The following is a 16,968-nucleotide window of genomic DNA, read 5'->3' as shown; positions in this document are numbered from 1 at the left end:
TGCTCCCTTTCCCACTGCCCACACAAATTCCCACCATATAACAAGCTGCCTATCAGGGCTAGTTTAGACAAGTAGCACTGTTTTCCTCAAACCGGCATCCGCTCCTACGGCAGCGCTGGGAAAACAGCAGCTGTGAATCACATCCCAGCAGGACATCACCATGCAGCCACAGCAGGCAGGTCTGCCACGCACACCTCTGCTAATGGCACTGTTACCCTGCCACAGGCAGGTATGCTCAGATTCCAGTTCTGCCAGCATCAGCTGCAGGCCAACCTCAAAAAAAGCTCTGACAGAAGCACCAGAGACTGCCTTGGGGCATCCAAGACAACTGAGTTACTGAGTGAGCTGGGAAAGCTGAATTAAGGTCTGCTATAGACTTTTGTGAAAAGTTTCTGTATTTAATAACACCCATGCACCAGACATGCCCAGGGGCCAAACTTGAGATGCTTAAGATCTGGCCTAGCGAAAAGCAAAAAGAACAGAACTCCATGTCCTTCAGTACAGTCCATCATCACCCCACCTGCTTCTCCATGTCCAGGTGTCTTGCTAGCCATGACTACCGCTTCCATGGCATCTTCTGCACGACAGCCTTGGCTACTTGGCTTCTAGAGAAACAAAAGGCACCAATTTCCTAATGCAGATAAATTTCCTAACATGCTTGCAATTCCTGCAGTAGTCTAAGTCCAAGGAAGTTGAAAACAGATTGACTAAATAGCTGATTTAATGCATGCTTTAAAAAAACAAACAAACAAAACCAAAAAACCCAGTCATTTGATACACCCTGCAAGGAATAAGTCTCATGCACCCAAGACAAAACATTGTATTTCTTAGGGTAAAGCCTATGCCTTCTCATACTGCGGCTGGAAAAAGACCAAAAACCTCTCTCTATTTCAATCTTTAATGAAGCTGCTTGAGAGTTAGTCACAACCACTGTACTACTTTCATGTATTACATCATCACCACCTCCTGCTGTTCACTAGAAAAAAAAAAAATCTAATGCATTTACCTCTACAACTATATTTAACAGAAGCTTGTATTTAAGTCAAGTAATACTTCCTTCCTGTCTATAAGGAAAGGACCACAGAACATGACCAGCACATCACCAACAGTTCAATTTATTGACTGTGAAAAATAATGTTAACCTCTACTTACTCATATGTGCTTTTCACGAGAAAGCTTTTGAACTTATCCAAGACATTGATAAGACACATACAATGAGCATCCACTAGCATCGTTTACCAAAAAAAATCCCAAAACCTAAAAACTTTGAACAGCAGTTTTATCTTTTATGTCTTCCCCACCTCATGTCTTTGTTCACTGAACCCAGCTCCAGCTGTAGTTTGTTCTGACCTGAAAACAGAGTGAGTTGGAAAACCACAACAATGACATGATCTGTGCATATAGGCTCAACAAACACAGAGTTTGCCATTCTACAATGGTGAGGTTAGGAGCATGAATTAATTTTGTTTTATAGATGAATTTTATATGTCATTTGCTATGGTTTTTTTAATAAAGCTTCATTTTAGCTCCGGTATAATTAAAAAAAAAACAAATATAGTTACAAAATAGTTAAATCAGTAGGTAGATATTATATAGCCAATATGGAACCACCATGACTTTTCTGGAACTGATCTCAATTGTCATACCATACAGTTACCAACCAGTTAAGAAAGCAAACACCTTTTCTTGATCAAACTCGTACTTGCTCTCTAGTTGGTCTTTCATTTTCCTTGAAATCACTGCTTTAATCGTGATTTCAATGTGGAAGGCCAGGAATGCAAAGCAGAGCTCTCCAACCTCCCCCATGACTAACCGTGCACTGAATGCCCCCAAGCTGCCGTGGCACAGGAACAAGGCCCCAGACACAGCGCCCAGCTCCAGCCCAGCGGCTCGTTCACGGCGTCCTGGACCAGTGCCACCTCTGGCTGCCACACAAAGACAAGAGCCACCAGGCTGTGCAGACACAAACCAAGCCATTTGTAACGCCAGCGGCACTTCAGACTGAGGCAGATGTCACAGGAAGATTCTCTGGTTTCCTCCTTTTCTAAGGCATCTTACACATATAAATTAGTAAGATGAAGCCCATCTCAACTGCCAGGAAGAGCCTACAGTGTCACTCACCTTGACATCTGAGCGTAGGTCACTGACCATTTCATCCAGGAGCACGACCAGAACTAGACTGACTGGCTGGAATTAGTGCTAAAATACTCAATACGAATAATTAAGAAGGATTTTCATTATCTTACCTCATATTCTTTAGCTGTCTGCAAATACTGGTGTATGTTTAAACTCTGGCGTACCAAAGAAGTATCCTGAGATACAGACTTACCTGGCATAAGAACAAGGGACCAATAAGAGCACAGTATCTGAGATCCAACCTGCTTACACCAACAGAATTATAAACAATTTTAGGCAATAATACTTCCTTGGCACCCACATGGGGGGGACAGGCAGTTCTTGAACCTCTATCTGGTACATGCTGAATACCTTTGAATACAAAGCATCTCTTAAGACTTTGTAGCACTTCTGTGCTTGGGAGTCCAAACTTCACCATGTAACATTTAACAATTTTAAAAGATACACTGAAATTTCATAGCAGTCTAAGCAGCTTGATAATTTTAAATAAGCTATGCTGCAATGGCAATAGGATTTGAAATATCAGAGTCAAGATTATCAAAATCATTTAATATCTCTCATACACCTCCTGTGTTTCAAGAAGGAGCCAGTCAACGGTGGTAACTCAGAACAAGGCAGTTGTTTATTAAATGGACTGCTCTGGAAACTGGTGGGTTTGGGCAAGTCTCAGAAAATTAAAGTGTTAGGATCCAACTACCATCTAAACTCACAGATGTCCTCAAGCAAAAGCCTCCTCTTAAAAATGCAGCTACACAATTTGATGTCAGTTTAACAAAACAGCAAGTCATAAGAAAGGCATAAAATGTTTAATGGAGAAATCAAGTCTTTCAAGAATGCACAAAGATGAGAGGATAATACTGCAAAGTCACACCAAGGCTGAAGGAACTTGAAGACTACGAGACTAAACCAAATTAGATGCAGCACACTGCTTCCTTTTGAGTTGCCAAAATCATATAAGCTTTCTTTTCTATCTTCAGACTGCCTAAGAAGCCTTTGGATAGCTCCTCCTGGGATCAAATACCCCTCCTGCTGCTTCCACAAGTTCTCATGAAGTAAAAGCCAAGTGATAATCCATCTAAACTCACCTCAAGTTGAAGGTCTCAACTCTATAGATGCAGACTGTGCTACTGAACTCCACGGAGACACAGCAAGGCTCAAAGGATGCAATTATTTCATTTGCTTTTTTCCAAACGATTCATTTTCCTGCACATCATGCACAAACCAGAACTGATCCCATGTCTAACGCTGACACACTAAATTTCATTCACTCTTCCTATTCTAGTCTCATGAACGCACATTGTATTCAGGTCAGGTTCTTACACATACATGTCAAAAGAGTAAAATTTAGTGCCTCACATTCTCTAATGATCTATTTGCTCTGCACCACTTTTGTAGTTATATACAAGTTAATTATCCAGAACAAGAAAAAAATTGTTTAGCAACCATTTCTCTAAATAAAAGCACATTCAGTTTTTCAACCTGCAAGAATTGCAAAAGAACATAAGAAAATGTCATATTAATCACTGACTTCCAAAGCTACTTTTTTGTTTCATAAGAGGCAAAACGCTGCAACAATTACTCATTACAACTGCTACTGAAAGACAAGACACACAGATAAAAATCACAGCCTGAGTAACAACTTCTAAAAAATGAGTCAGTTCAACAGAACTGAAATAAACCAGGAACTGGACCATCCCTGTGTTTTGGTACCTAATTGGTAGAGACTTGCTTATTGAAGCTTCTAGGCACCACAGGAACAAATTCATCCATTAAAATAATGTGCAAGTTTGGAAGGAAGCCCAGCAAATACATGCCTCTGAATAAAATTTCCTCAAGCCCTGTAACATCAGAATTCCTATCTTAGTTTTGTGTGTGGCAATTAAGGCACAGCATGTTACGGAAGGGATGAGGAAGAACCCATCACAGAGCCAGCATGTTCCATACTCTACCTGTATCTCTTGTGCAGACTCGTATGACTCGGGGCAAATCCCTTCATGTTTGTTTCTCCATCTGTGGAGTAATGACTCCCAAGAGCGATGCGATGCTCTTCACAGCAATACCAGCTTTGACATCTCTTGAAGAGCAACATAAAGACTGCTCAGAGGTGCTCACTCTCACTTGAGTCTCTATAATCATTTCTTCAGTACTTTCACCACTAGCCTCAGAAGCAAAGCAGACCTAATGACCAGCAAGGCTAAGGGAAGACTCTCCTGCTTTTACAGGGAGAACACTCCAAGTCTGCCAATTTTCAGTTTCTCTCGACAAGAGTGCTTTAACACTTGGGTTCCTGCTGCTCAAGGACAAAGCAGCATGTTTTCTGCTATCAAACCAAAAGAAGTAATCCCTATTTCATTAACACAGTGCCATAGGATCAAAGTTTTTTGTTTGTGGTTTTTTTCCAGTTGGCAACCTTCACTTTTCTATTTTCCTCCACCCTGCCACTGTTCAGAGACCCAGTTTCACAGATGAACCCACCCATATCCAAGACATCCCACTGGAACTAGAAAAAAGTAACCAACCTAGACAAGCAAGAGCAAAGAATATGTGAATGTGGAGAGGAAGGGAAACATTCCTACCTTCTTAACCAGGAAACAAACACTCAAAGAGCCTGAAATCCACTCCCAAGACAACCAGGAAAGCAGGAACAGAGGAATTCATGCTCCTTTCTTGTCAGCAGCTAGACAGTGATGCAGAGAAACACAGACCCTCTCCTTGGAGCAGAGCAGGGGTTTGGTGCTCATCGCGTGTCTCCATCGGCTGGAGGAGAAAACACAGGACAAGCCGACTCTGCTGCAGCGCGACAACAGACCAGAGATGACGTGACCTGCACTGGTGCACTGCTGCTCAGCACCGCTGGGACCTGCAAACTACTCTCAGACTGCCAGCTCCAGGTACCCCTAATAGGCAAATATCCCAAACACATCAGCAAGCAACTGTTCATCCAGGATATTGACAGCTTTTAAATTAAGCTTATGCACACAAATGAGGAAAACCTTCCATTTCACAATAGATGCTTGCGAGTCCAACAGTTTCTTAGGAAAAGGACAGCATCTGAAGCAATCGAGTTACAATCAGGCAAGTGATTGACCCTGCCTGTGTTCTGGGTTAGTCCCCAAGCTGTCACCCAACTCTCACACTCTGCCCTTTGGCAGGCACAGAGCATTCATAGCGTCAGTTAACACAGCTCTGCTTACAAACACCAACTCCTTCGACTGTGGCAGCCTGCTTAGCCAGAATATTACAGAGGCAAAAAATAGCTACAGCAAGTAAAATATAGCACAAGGTTAAGGAATTAGGAGAATGAAGACAAACAAAACACTGCAAACCCAAGCAATGCCAGAGACAAGCAGCACAACCTAAATGAGCACCTCCAACACCTTCCCTCTGAACCAGAGTCGAGATCTACTCAGCTGCAAGTGAAACACCCATCAAAGAGCACGTGTGCCCATTTACAGAGCCAACCAACATCCACAGCTGGAAGGGCAGCTGAGCTCACCCAGTTAACATGCTTATGCAATACAACATGCTCATTCTTCCCTGTTGCAAAAGCCAAGCGGGCCTGTGACTGCGCTGCACGCTAGATGCTGAGCCCCATCCCCGTCCCTGAGGTGTTAACCTCAGTTCTCTAGGCACAGAGCCACAGGAACCCTTCCCTGTGGGTAACATACGGGTTACTGACTGACAGCTCTACTACTACACTAACAACAGCCCAGAGAAATATGTATCCTCTTCCCACAGTTACCGGTTCCTAGTTAACATGTGTCTGAAAATGAATTCTACTGCTTTCAGACAACAATTTTTCTTTTCCATGCTGACATGCAAAACACTGATATTTAACAAAAAAAGAAAAAATAAATTTTCAGTTAAACCAGTAACACACACCAAAAAAAACCACATTAAGATCCTGCACAGCTTCTTTTAAAGCTACGCAATGTCCTTCTCAGACACAGCTAACATAATCTCCATTTTTCCATGCTGCCTTACCCTGTGAGGGGGCCCAGGAGCTTCCTCCTGCAGCACACCTGTACATATACCCTCCCCTGACGACTACTGTAACATCAGCACACTTTACCAAAATGCATCTGCAAGGAAAAAGGCAAGTAGATGGCACGTGCATTGGCACATCTGTCTTTCTTCAAAATTTGGCAAAGGAAAGATGGCCTAAGTTTGTGTGTGATATTAACACAATACTGCAACAAATCAAGTTCCTTCTCCTGTAACCATCTGACTCTTGGCCACTAGCCTGAAAACTTAGCTCAGAATTACTAGGTTCCCAAGTACTTCCTCTTCATTTAACTACTTCTGGCCACACAAAAATTAAAGGGATAACATCCTTGAGAAAGAACATAACTGTGTGCAGTTAACAGAAGTGTAACATGTTACATCCATGTACACACAATGCAGGAAGGCGTGTCCACAGGGCATGCAAGGACTAATAACTGGATAATCAAAGAGCATTAGACCACGTGTCCTAAGAGCTGGACTTGGCCCTAGCTGTACAATAGATGCCTTTGTCAGCTTACAGATGTTTCCCAACCTGTTCATTTCTCCACCCATGTCCCAGAGGCACACGAGAGCTCTGGAGAGCACAGCAAGAGCAACTGCTCTGCCCAAGCGCCACCACAGTGGTCAGCACACCAGATGTGTCACTAACTGAACTGAGTTAGAGCTTTGATTCTGTGCACTACCTTGTATGAAAATAGACCCTTACCTGCACATTGGTGTAAGACAAGGATCACATACAAATCCCCAAACTGCCTTTGGTTCACCTGCTCATTACACAGAACACGGCTACATCCTGCACTAGCCAAACAACGCTCTTTTTTCATGCTGTGAGCTACCTTCATGAGGCTTGAGAAGTCCCAAGAAAATCCTCATGCACGACAGCACAGGCTCCCCATCTTTCACCAGCCAGAAGCCAAAAGCTGGTCTGGGATCTCAGCACCTGCCAGTCTGCAGATATACTTGATGTAAGGCAGCCGTGACTATTTTGGGGAGTGCACAAGAGCTTCACGTGTATGGTATTATACTTTGAGCCAAAAAAAAAGTCAGCTTCAAGTACTCACTCTGCTTTTTCTTCCTTATATCTTGAACTGGAACAAGCTGTATCTGCTACTCCGATATTAACAAAGCAAAACTGTTTGAGACAGAATAACAGGCTTGACCTTCATAGTCATGTGCAAACAGATTCAGAAATGTTACACTCTGGAAAAAAAATCGACATGACTAAACCCAACTCAAATTCCACAAGTTAGCTTTCCAGACGGCCTTCCAGCTCATAATCCACCTGAACAACTGAACTAGGTTACAACTGAAAATAAAACAGCAGCTTCTGCAGAGCAGCAAGTCACATATAATAACCAATTTAATGAAGACCGGTACTGTACATGTCAGCTTGCCTCATAGGAGAAGACTAGCACACCACAATCACAACAGAAGTAACCCTGCACTAGGTATATCCATAACATCTGCCACAGAAATAAGCTCTCCCAGAGTTAAAAACTGGGGCCACACCTCGTGGAAACACTTGGAAGTACTAAAGATCACAGATCCATTACAACGGATCCTCTCTCTATTTACCTCTCCAGAACAAAGCACAACAAACAAGCCCCACCTTGACAGGAGATGAAGCAGTGTCGGCTGTAGAGCAGCCTGCTTCTGAATTTATAGCAGCTACTGGAGCTGCAAATCCTCACAATACCTTGCTCTAGGGACCAAAAATGATGGTATGAGAGGTTAATTGAGGTGGGCGTTAACAAAAGCAAAGAGAACCTTATGCACAACACAAAGTTTGTTTATTTGGATTACAAACTGAACTGCTATTGCTGAGACATAAGGCAGAAAAAACAAAAAACACAACAGAACTTTCAAGACTACCCTAATTTCAGGAGAGATTTGGAAGACCTTAAATAAACAGCATAACTATCTCCAACACACAGCACAAGAGCTCACAAAACAGGACCTGATTCCTCTCCATTAAGGTGACATTTTTCTTAGGCCTTGACTAAAACAGTATGAATGTAAGAGGCAAACCAAATCCTAAGAGTTATCAAGAACTTGCAAAGACTGCACACAATCAAAGTAGCACAGTAGAGCTCACAAGAAGCTCATTCCTTCACTGGCCTAAGAGACTGCAGGAATGGTTGACTGGCTCAAAACAACCAGGTGGGAAGTGTGTGGGATAACACGGTGAGCTCTGCATAGGTGGGGTGGCCACTGCTCCCTCCCGTCCCCTTGAGGCTCTGTCAGCCTCTGATCCACACCAAAATGGCTGTGACTGACCCATGTCCTTACCCAAAATGGCAGTGACTGACCCATGGCCTGTGGTACCCCAGACCTGTTGAAAGGTTTTCTCCGGGAGAAAGTCAAGCTGACCCCCAGAGAGGGTGAACGGGGAGAAAGCCACTGACTGTCTGTGGGTTAATGACCAGTTTGTTATTGAACCTCCTGAGAATTTGGTTGTCTCTCTGCACACCACCCAGAAGGAATCAAACTACGTTCCCCTAAACCTGCCAAGTGGGCTGGGGCTGTACAACTGTTTCGCCAGATGACTCCAGGAGGTTGCACTGTAAGATGAATGATAAAAGAGAACATGTCATGTCCATTTTTATAAAGCTTTTTTCACTTTTTCTCCCCACTGAGAGGCTGCTGAGAAAACTATGCTTTAACCACCACATTTACTAAACAAAGCAAAGTCTATTATACAAATATTAACTAATGAACTTATAAGTACTTAATGAAGCACCTAACTAATGAACTTTACACCACTTGAGTGGCTTTTCCCCTGCCTCTCTAGTCCTAGACACAAGGTCACTTTTAAGAGCAACAGCCTCCTAAGCTACAGCAGCAGAGGCTCAACACCACACAGCTCCGGACTTGCTGCTTTATCAGCCTGGACAAAAAAAATAAACCAGTGTACCCACTATCACACAACTTCTTTCCACATATACCAGGGCAAAGCAAAGTCACAGCACAAGAGCAGCCATGTGTCATGTTCACTCTTTCCTGTCCAGAGCTGAAGAGCTACTTTACATCCCCTTTGGATACCTCTGGGAGCAAGGGGCACACAGAACTACCCAATTCTCCTTCTAAGTGCCTGGCATCTCACCTCCACGCTCCTCAGCAATGCACGGGCTGGCAAGAGGGTGAACTGCTGTGGGGGGAACCCTACGCAGCACTGTTTTATTTTTGTAAGATGCAACAGCATATGCCCCACAACTCCATTAACCAATTCTGAATGAAAACAAAAAGCAGATGATGACCGTCTTTCCCTGTCCACAAATCAGCTTCCAAACCAAGCCAGTCAAGTTTGAGAAGGAAGCTGCAGAGTCCACTGGCCTTTTTTTTTAACAGCTGTAATTGTCTCTTTCTTGCTTCATCTGCACTTGTTAAAAACATACTCATATGCTCAATTACAACTTACCATAACCTCTTTGGTCTGCTCATGGTACAAAGACAACTTAGAACCTGGTAAAGTCTTTGTTTATTTACTCAGTTTAAACATCTCAAGCCCTGCCAAGCAATCAAAACAGTAAGACAAATGACCATCTCCCAATGCCTACCTTTAGAGTATGCAGAAAAATCACTTTTACTGCAGTTCTTAAGCAAAAAAGACTTACTGAAGTCTAAGTAAAGACAAACAACTAAGTATATCAATGTGTCAAACCACAACTTTTTTTAATCTCCTCCCCATGTAAGACAAAAATATTTTGGGAACTTGCTAATTTTCACTTTCCTTTTCACTCTTCATAACATAAACTGTATTGATATTTGAGATCAATTTAAAAGGATGTTTCATACTTGGCCACTTCCAGTTTGCTGCAATTTCTGAACTGTAAAGTCTTTTTCAATATGGAGTTGCCCATGCACCATCTGTAAGTTTCAACAGAGAACTCCCCATATTCTTATTAGATCTCACTTTCCAAACTTCAGCTGCATTGCAAATACTCTGGTTCAACAAAAAGACAGAAAAACAAGGCTTTTACTCTGTATCAGTCATTTATTCCACATATTTCTACCTTGCCCTCAAAATAGACAGGAATTCATTTTCTACATCAAACCTTAAACCAAATTAACTGCTTTTTCCCCCCATCTCTGAGAAATAAAAAGTAAAAACATGTGACTCCATCCAACAGCATACTGACCACTAGGTCAAGGCAAAGAAGACACCACAGAATAGCCATATTTAGAACAAAATAAACCATCTAACAGCCTAGTAACTACAGCTCTTAAACTCTATACCTTCTTTAGTCAAAAGGATGCATTTCCTTTAGATGGCATTATACTTTATTTAAAACAACTGGATTATAATGCTCCACACTTGTGCCTTTAGAACACTGCAATAAAACCATTTTGTCACGGACAACAGAAAAGTATCTTGAGGACAACACCTGTATCAACATGGGAAACCTGCCCAAAGGTCCATCACTGCAGCCCAGGAAGGTCATTACAACCTTTTTGACATCACTGCCACCTCTCGTCTAGTTACCAGGAGCCTCAATCCTCTAAAAAGCCAGGAGCTGCCTTCCTAAGACTACTCAGAGCAAAATCTGGAAAGAGAGTGGGGGTTAAGCTGCTGGCATAAAACAGACATATAATGCTATTCATTCTAATAGCTAATAAAAATACAATATACCCCAGCACTGCTAACAGAACACTGGATATCTCCTCTTAAATAGATTTGTTAGGTTCATTAGATTCATTAACTTAACGTATCATTAATGCTTCATAACATAAGCACTAACTTGGATATCAGCATCTTAAATGCTATTTCATCAGCACTGAGTAATAGGAACCACCTGACAAGTTTAAGACCCTCAGTAAAATTGGAAAGAAATTTCCAATCCTTGTGCAAAGAGGATAGGAAAAAAAAAGTTTTCTCCTCTCCCCTTGCAAGAGGAAGATTATTAAGCAGGGAATTTGTAAAGTGTTCAGCATTAATTACAGCTAGCAATATGACTAAGATAACAGCAGTAACACACAATTATTACTATTGTTACTGAGGCAAGGGATCGATTGTCAACAAGTTATTCCTGGATAAAAATCTATCTCTTGATCCATAAACCCTTGTGTCAGTTAGGAGCACCCAAGTGCCACCTGGGCACTCAGCCACAGTGCCGTTCCCCCCGGCAGCACGGGGCACACACCTGCTCCATGCACACACCCTGCTACAGCCCAGCTGCTCCCCGACAGGCAGAGGAACTGTGAGAGACTGGCCCGTCCTCCCTCACGTCCCTACTTCCCCAACCCTGCAGTTGTGCCACCTGTTATTTTCTTATCCTTCAGGCCCCTTTGGGTCCTCCCTGCTGACCCGCTCTAGTGGTGGTTTGGAGACTTTTCTCAAGATGCAGCAGATTTGAACTGCCCCAACCCTTATCAGTTCTCGTCCTAAGCATCCATATTTAAGAGACCACACAAAAGCTGAAGAAAAACAGCGGTAGAAAACTTCTTTCAGACTCAAAAGTAGGAAGCTAATTCAAACAACAGTCACATGTTAAAATGTGGACTTCCCCTGCCCCCGAGCCCTTAAGGGCTATCAATTTGTTTCTGCCAGCTACAGAAAGGAAAAAAAACATCATCTCTAGTGACTCTTAACACAGGACATTAATAGAAAACTTTTAATGATGTGTTAGGTCGAAAAAAGCACTACACAATTTCTCTCCTTTCCCCTACATACGTTTTCTGTGTTACTTCCCCAATTTGTCCAAGATCCTATTGTCTTTTTTTTTTTTTTCTTTTAAGTCTCTAGCCTACCACCAGCCCTGCCAAGAAACGACCATAATGACTTGGAAGTAGTTCTCAGCAAGAACCATTCAGACTTTAGGCAAACAGGTATGAAGTTCGCTAATCCCTGACACCGTCTTCACACCCCAAATACAAAATACTGCATTCTAAATACTGAGCACCAAATCCACTTTTCTATAAAAATCGTTTCCAGACAGAAAGGAAAATGCAAGTGCCACTTGTATGTTCCAATTCCAATTAGTAATGTTATCTGCATGCACTTGTTAAAACCACATCTTAAATCTCCCCCAAGGAACGCACATAATCAGTGAAAGTTTACTAATATATTTATGCATAAATATATTTACACATAGTCTAAGCGTAAGTGACAGACAAAAGTGACGGAGACGAATTATTTTACCCACAACATCCAAACCAGTGTATTGCAAATATTCAGTAACTATGAAATATAGAGGACTAGCACTAAGCTCAGTGACCTGGGAAGTGAATAACACTTTACACATCACACCAGTTACCAGCTCTGGGAGATGAACACCACACTGTTTCACACACACAAAGCAAAACTCAAAAATGGCTGTTTTGATGGTGTCCCATGCCAGCACCTAGTGAAGCAGTACAACTAAGAAAGTCCAGCCAATCCTACGGCTACAAAAATTCACACAATTCTTCCTTCGGTCCCAGTGGAAGTCCGACGACACAAAGTGCAAGTTCACCACAAGAAGCACAAGTCGAGGATCCTGCAGCGAGGGGGGACGCTCTACAGCACAAGCTACCAGCACTGCACCTCCACTCGTGACCGTGACACCAATCTGCTGCCTTACCCCAAGGCAGACCATGATTTTTATTTTGTTGGGGTTTTTTTTCTTCCGGAGCAGCTGGCAAAAGCCTGACACAGGCTGACAGAGGCGCCGGTGACACCTCATCGCACCTCATTTACCCAGGGCAGCGAGGCGGGGAACTCCGAGCGCCCTAACGAGCCACTGGCCCGGGCAGCGGCCGAAGCAGCACAGCCCAAAGCCCCGCAACCGGCTCCCCGCGGGTGAGCGGCTCCGCGGGGCCGGGAGGGCCCAGCTCCGGCCCGTCCCCGCCGCCCCCGGCCCGTTCTTACCTTCGGCCAGCGGCTCCTCGGGGGTCACCTGGTACCGCCCCACCGCCAGCGCCCTGCCCAGGGCCACGCCGCTCCCGGAGCCACAGCACGCCGTCCCGCCGCCGCCGCCGCTCCCCTCGGACTTGGGCATGCGAGAAAACTTCTTCATGGCGAGCGGAGCCCCAGGAAGAACCGGGGAGGAACCGGAGGCAAGCGGCGGCGAGGGAGTGCCCCGCTTCACATGCCGGCCGCAGCAACCGCTCCTCGTCGCCCGCTGCCGGCTCCTGAAGGGGAGGAGGAAGAGGAAGAAGGAGAAGGAGGAGGAGAAGGAGGAGAAGGAGGAGGAGGAGGACGCAGCAGCCGCAGCCCCCGGCGGCCGGGGCGGCTGAGGGGACGCCGCGCGCTGTGCCGGGAGCAGCCGCCCCGCCGGCGCGCGGCCTCACGGCGCAAGCGCGGCCCCGCCCTTCGCAGAGGCTCCCGCCCGGCCGGAAGTGCGGCCGGCCCGGCACGTGCCGCGGGAGCGAGGCGCGGCGCGAGACCGCCCCCCCGCCCCTCCCTCACGGGGCCCCCCCCGTGGTTTCCCGCGCTTGGGGCGCCGCGCGCGCCCTGAGGGGAAATGGCGGGAGGCGCTGAGGGGGAGGCGCCCGGCGGGACACACACACCGCAGCCCGCCCCCCAGCCTGGCTTATCGCCGCCCTCACCGCGCCGATCGTGCTTCACCGACCTAGCCCGGAGCGAGAGGGGTCCTCGGAAAGGAGTCTGCGGGGAGCAATGCGGTGTGGAGACGGTGTGGTAATGATCGCGGTGGTAAAAATGGCTCTGCGCGCCGAGGGCTATGGAGCCTCTTGGGTCTGTGGAGTGCTTCCAGAAAGGAAACGCCAGGGTGATGGTGGAGTCTCCTTCTCTCGAGGCATTCCAAACTCACCTGGATGCTTCCTGTGTCACCTGCTCGAGGTGACCCTGCCTTGGCAGGGGGGTTGGACTGGATGATCTCCAGAGGTCCCTCACAAACCTAACCTAAAAATCTATTCTTCTGGAAAGTATGTGTGAAAAGCGTTGGTGACAAGTATGAATTTCAGTGGTGTGTCTCCACGTACACTTTATGCCGAGGTTTGAAGGTAACTGACTGAAAAGAAGGGGTAAAAGGATGGATCTGGACAGGAGACCATCAGCAATGAAATTTAAAATGTACATTTCCCCACTGTTGAAGTGTACTGACCAGGTACAGTTTCCCTATAGACATTGACAAAACAAATCAGGGAATTTGCGAACACAGGCTGGTTTCACACCTTGGGAGTCCCCCCATGCAAATAAGAAATGTGGTACTTGTGTGTTGTTTTTTCTCCTTACCAAATGAAAACGTACAATAAGACCAAAACTGGTAAGTTCTATCAGCTTCTATCAGTCACTCATCAGAATGAACAAAGCTGGATTTTTGGCATTGACAGTGGTAGTTTAATAACACAGCCTTTCCCACTGAACACGTAGGTTTTGGATGGATATCACTTACACCCATTGGTTCAGTAAAAACTTTGGAGAGGTCCAAAGTGCAAATCTTTGGGATGATGTTTCAGTAACTAAATTAGTTTCAACTTAATCATATTGCCGCACTCTTAGTCGGTGAGAAAATGATAATGTTTCTGTATTGAAGGGACAACCTGTCACATATGCAAAGCACTGATAAGCTGTTTGCATGAGCAGTCCTCTTTCTGAAGTCGCTGCTATCCTTTCAGTAACAGCACATCAGTTTTTCAACAGCATACAGAGATTAATTTGCAGTTTTCCTTGGGAGAGAAAGGTATTTTCAGTGCAGATGAAAGGAACAGAGTTCTGTGAGAGGGACGGCACGAGCAGCAGCGTTGTGTTAATGAGGGCATTCCTACAGTGAGATATGCCTATGCCTCTTAGATATTTAGTGATATCTTTGAGAAAAAATGCAGCTAGGTTAAGAGCATGTATGTTTAGTGCCACTGACTGCTATGATTTTGCTGGTCCTCAGTAAAAATAATGTGTTTGCTAAAAGCCACTGTGACTTTGAGAGTATGACTGGCTTTTAGGTTACCTGGTAAGGTGTTTTTGGCTTTGGGGTCCCCATCCCCACCCACGTGTTCTTGTTCTTTTTAAAGTAAGAGGTTGAATTATCGCTGGAGTTATTTATAGGCTGGACAAAATAAGCCCTCTTGTTACACTGGGATTAACGCTGCTAATCTCTGTCTTGGCATCCTGGAGAACACAGAGGTCAGCTGCTGGGCATAGCTGGAAAATACGTATGTCCGTGGTGCACACTGAGCTGCACTTGTGAGCATGTAGTGGCTGCAGGGCTGGCTGGTCTCCTGTCAGGAATCTCCAGGAGCCATGCCACTGCTCCCTTACAGTGTTCCACAGCACATTTCACCTCAGTCTCAGCACCAAATAGCCTTTTCTTGTGAGATGCCAGCATGTCTTCATGTTAAGGAGTCCCTTTTATTTAAGTGTAGGTCAAGGAAGTTTGATAATAGAGAGGATTTTGACAACTCACTTAAAAACACAGGCCTGACCCTCCAAGCAGGTAACTGAGTGCTAACTTTAAGTATGTGAATAAGCCCCCTCTCTTTGATTTAAATCCTCCCCTGGGCAGAACAACATTTTGACATTTCTGGAAGCTCTATTAATTTCCAGAAAGGAAGAGTTGTGAGCTGTCTTTCACTGAAGGTGTGAAACCCAAAGTAAACCTTGCTTTCCTTTGGTTCAGGCAGAGCAGGGATGCTTTGGTCTCCTGCAGCTGCAAAGTGTGCAGCAAACCTCACCTATTTAATGCAACACATGCTTGGCAGTGTGACAAACAGATCAGAAAGGTGTTTGCACTATTTAAAAAACAAAACAAATTTTAATACCTTGAAAGTACTCACAAGCAGTTATTTTCTGATTGATGTAAAACAGTAGATGGTCTGAAGAAAAATCTGGTGACAAAGAAAAGAAAATCAGAAATACAAATCCTGAAGTGAGGAGAGATCAGCTACAAAGGTGGAGAAAATGGGGAATCATAATGCAGAGGCTGCACTGAGGCCAGAATATCAGTGATCATTCGGGGTGGGGATGATGGCCTATGTAATATTTTTTTTCTTAAACCTTCAACTTGATGAATCATGAATTCATAGGAGATACTTAGCTTTCATTTAAAAAAAAAAAAAAATAGAAAAACAAAAAACCAAACCCCAATAATATGATAGTGGAGCCAACACTGAACTTTCAGTGCATGAAAACAAAGTCTCAGTCACCTGCTGTGTATGTCTCCATCACAATATTGGAACATTTTGCTTCTTCCTTCCTTTTATTGCTTGGGGTCTAAAATGCGGATATGTTCCTGCTTCTCAAATAGTTGTGTAATGGCAGATCTATATGGCATATAAATGATCCACTTCCTGGCTCTGTTCAGCACATAGCACACATCTTGAAGGTTCTGTCCCAGCTAGTGTCACAAGAGCATGTCTAGAGGGGTTTTTAATACAGCAGTAACTGTGTTGTTCTCCATGTCCAGACTGTGAGAGCCACTGCTGGTGTCAGAGAGTTTATCCATGACTTTATTTCTGAGCACTGGAAATCTGGGTTCCGCCTGACTCCTGGCCCACAGGCAGCCTTGAGCACCTGCCTCACCTCAGAACTCAGACAGGTGTCCTGCCCCTGGGAGCAGAGTAAGAGAGCTTTGAGTAGACTGACTCACCTCCATGTATGAAGAACGTTCTCATCTATAAAATCAGTGCAGTGTTTAGCTACACCGCTGTAAAACCTTTAAAGAGTTACGGAGGAAAGCTCTAGCTGAGAACACTGCTTGGACATGAAACACCAGATATTTCATGTGCACTTGGAGTGTGAAACGTGATGGTTTAATCGTCTTTAAACTGCTGAATAGTTCAAATGCCGGCACCTTGATTACCGTTCATCAAGCATTTCTTTCCTCACATCTCTCCCTACTCATAACTCTTTCCTCTATACAATACATAAATTGGTTTTAAATCAATCCC

At 44.5% G+C, this 16,968-nt stretch overlaps 1 protein-coding gene across 5 annotated transcripts in view; it reads right to left on the bottom strand.

The window, feature by feature from the left end:
* BMP2K (BMP2 inducible kinase) overlaps positions 1-13,397 on the bottom strand; it is a 50,352-nt gene extending 36,955 nt beyond the window's left edge. For 4 of the 5 annotated variants that reach the window (XM_048303797.1, XM_048303800.1, XM_048303798.1 and 1 more), the window contains exon 1: positions 12,989-13,397. In XM_048303797.1, the coding sequence (XP_048159754.1) occupies positions 12,989-13,136 (148 nt within the window). In that variant the 5' untranslated portion in view covers positions 13,137-13,397. Of the gene's footprint in view, positions 1-4,712; positions 4,860-12,988 lie in introns of those variants that run through there. The other variant, XM_048303802.1, reaches the window with a different exon arrangement.
* Between the last annotated feature and the right edge of the window lie 3,571 nt (positions 13,398-16,968).

The sequence above is a fragment of the Corvus hawaiiensis genome, chromosome 5 (assembly GCF_020740725.1).
Source record: "Corvus hawaiiensis isolate bCorHaw1 chromosome 5, bCorHaw1.pri.cur, whole genome shotgun sequence".
In the NCBI taxonomy this organism is placed as follows: Eukaryota; Metazoa; Chordata; class Aves; order Passeriformes; family Corvidae; genus Corvus; species Corvus hawaiiensis.
Note: the sequence above shows the minus strand (reverse complement) of the source record. Positions and strands in the feature narration are given on the sequence as shown.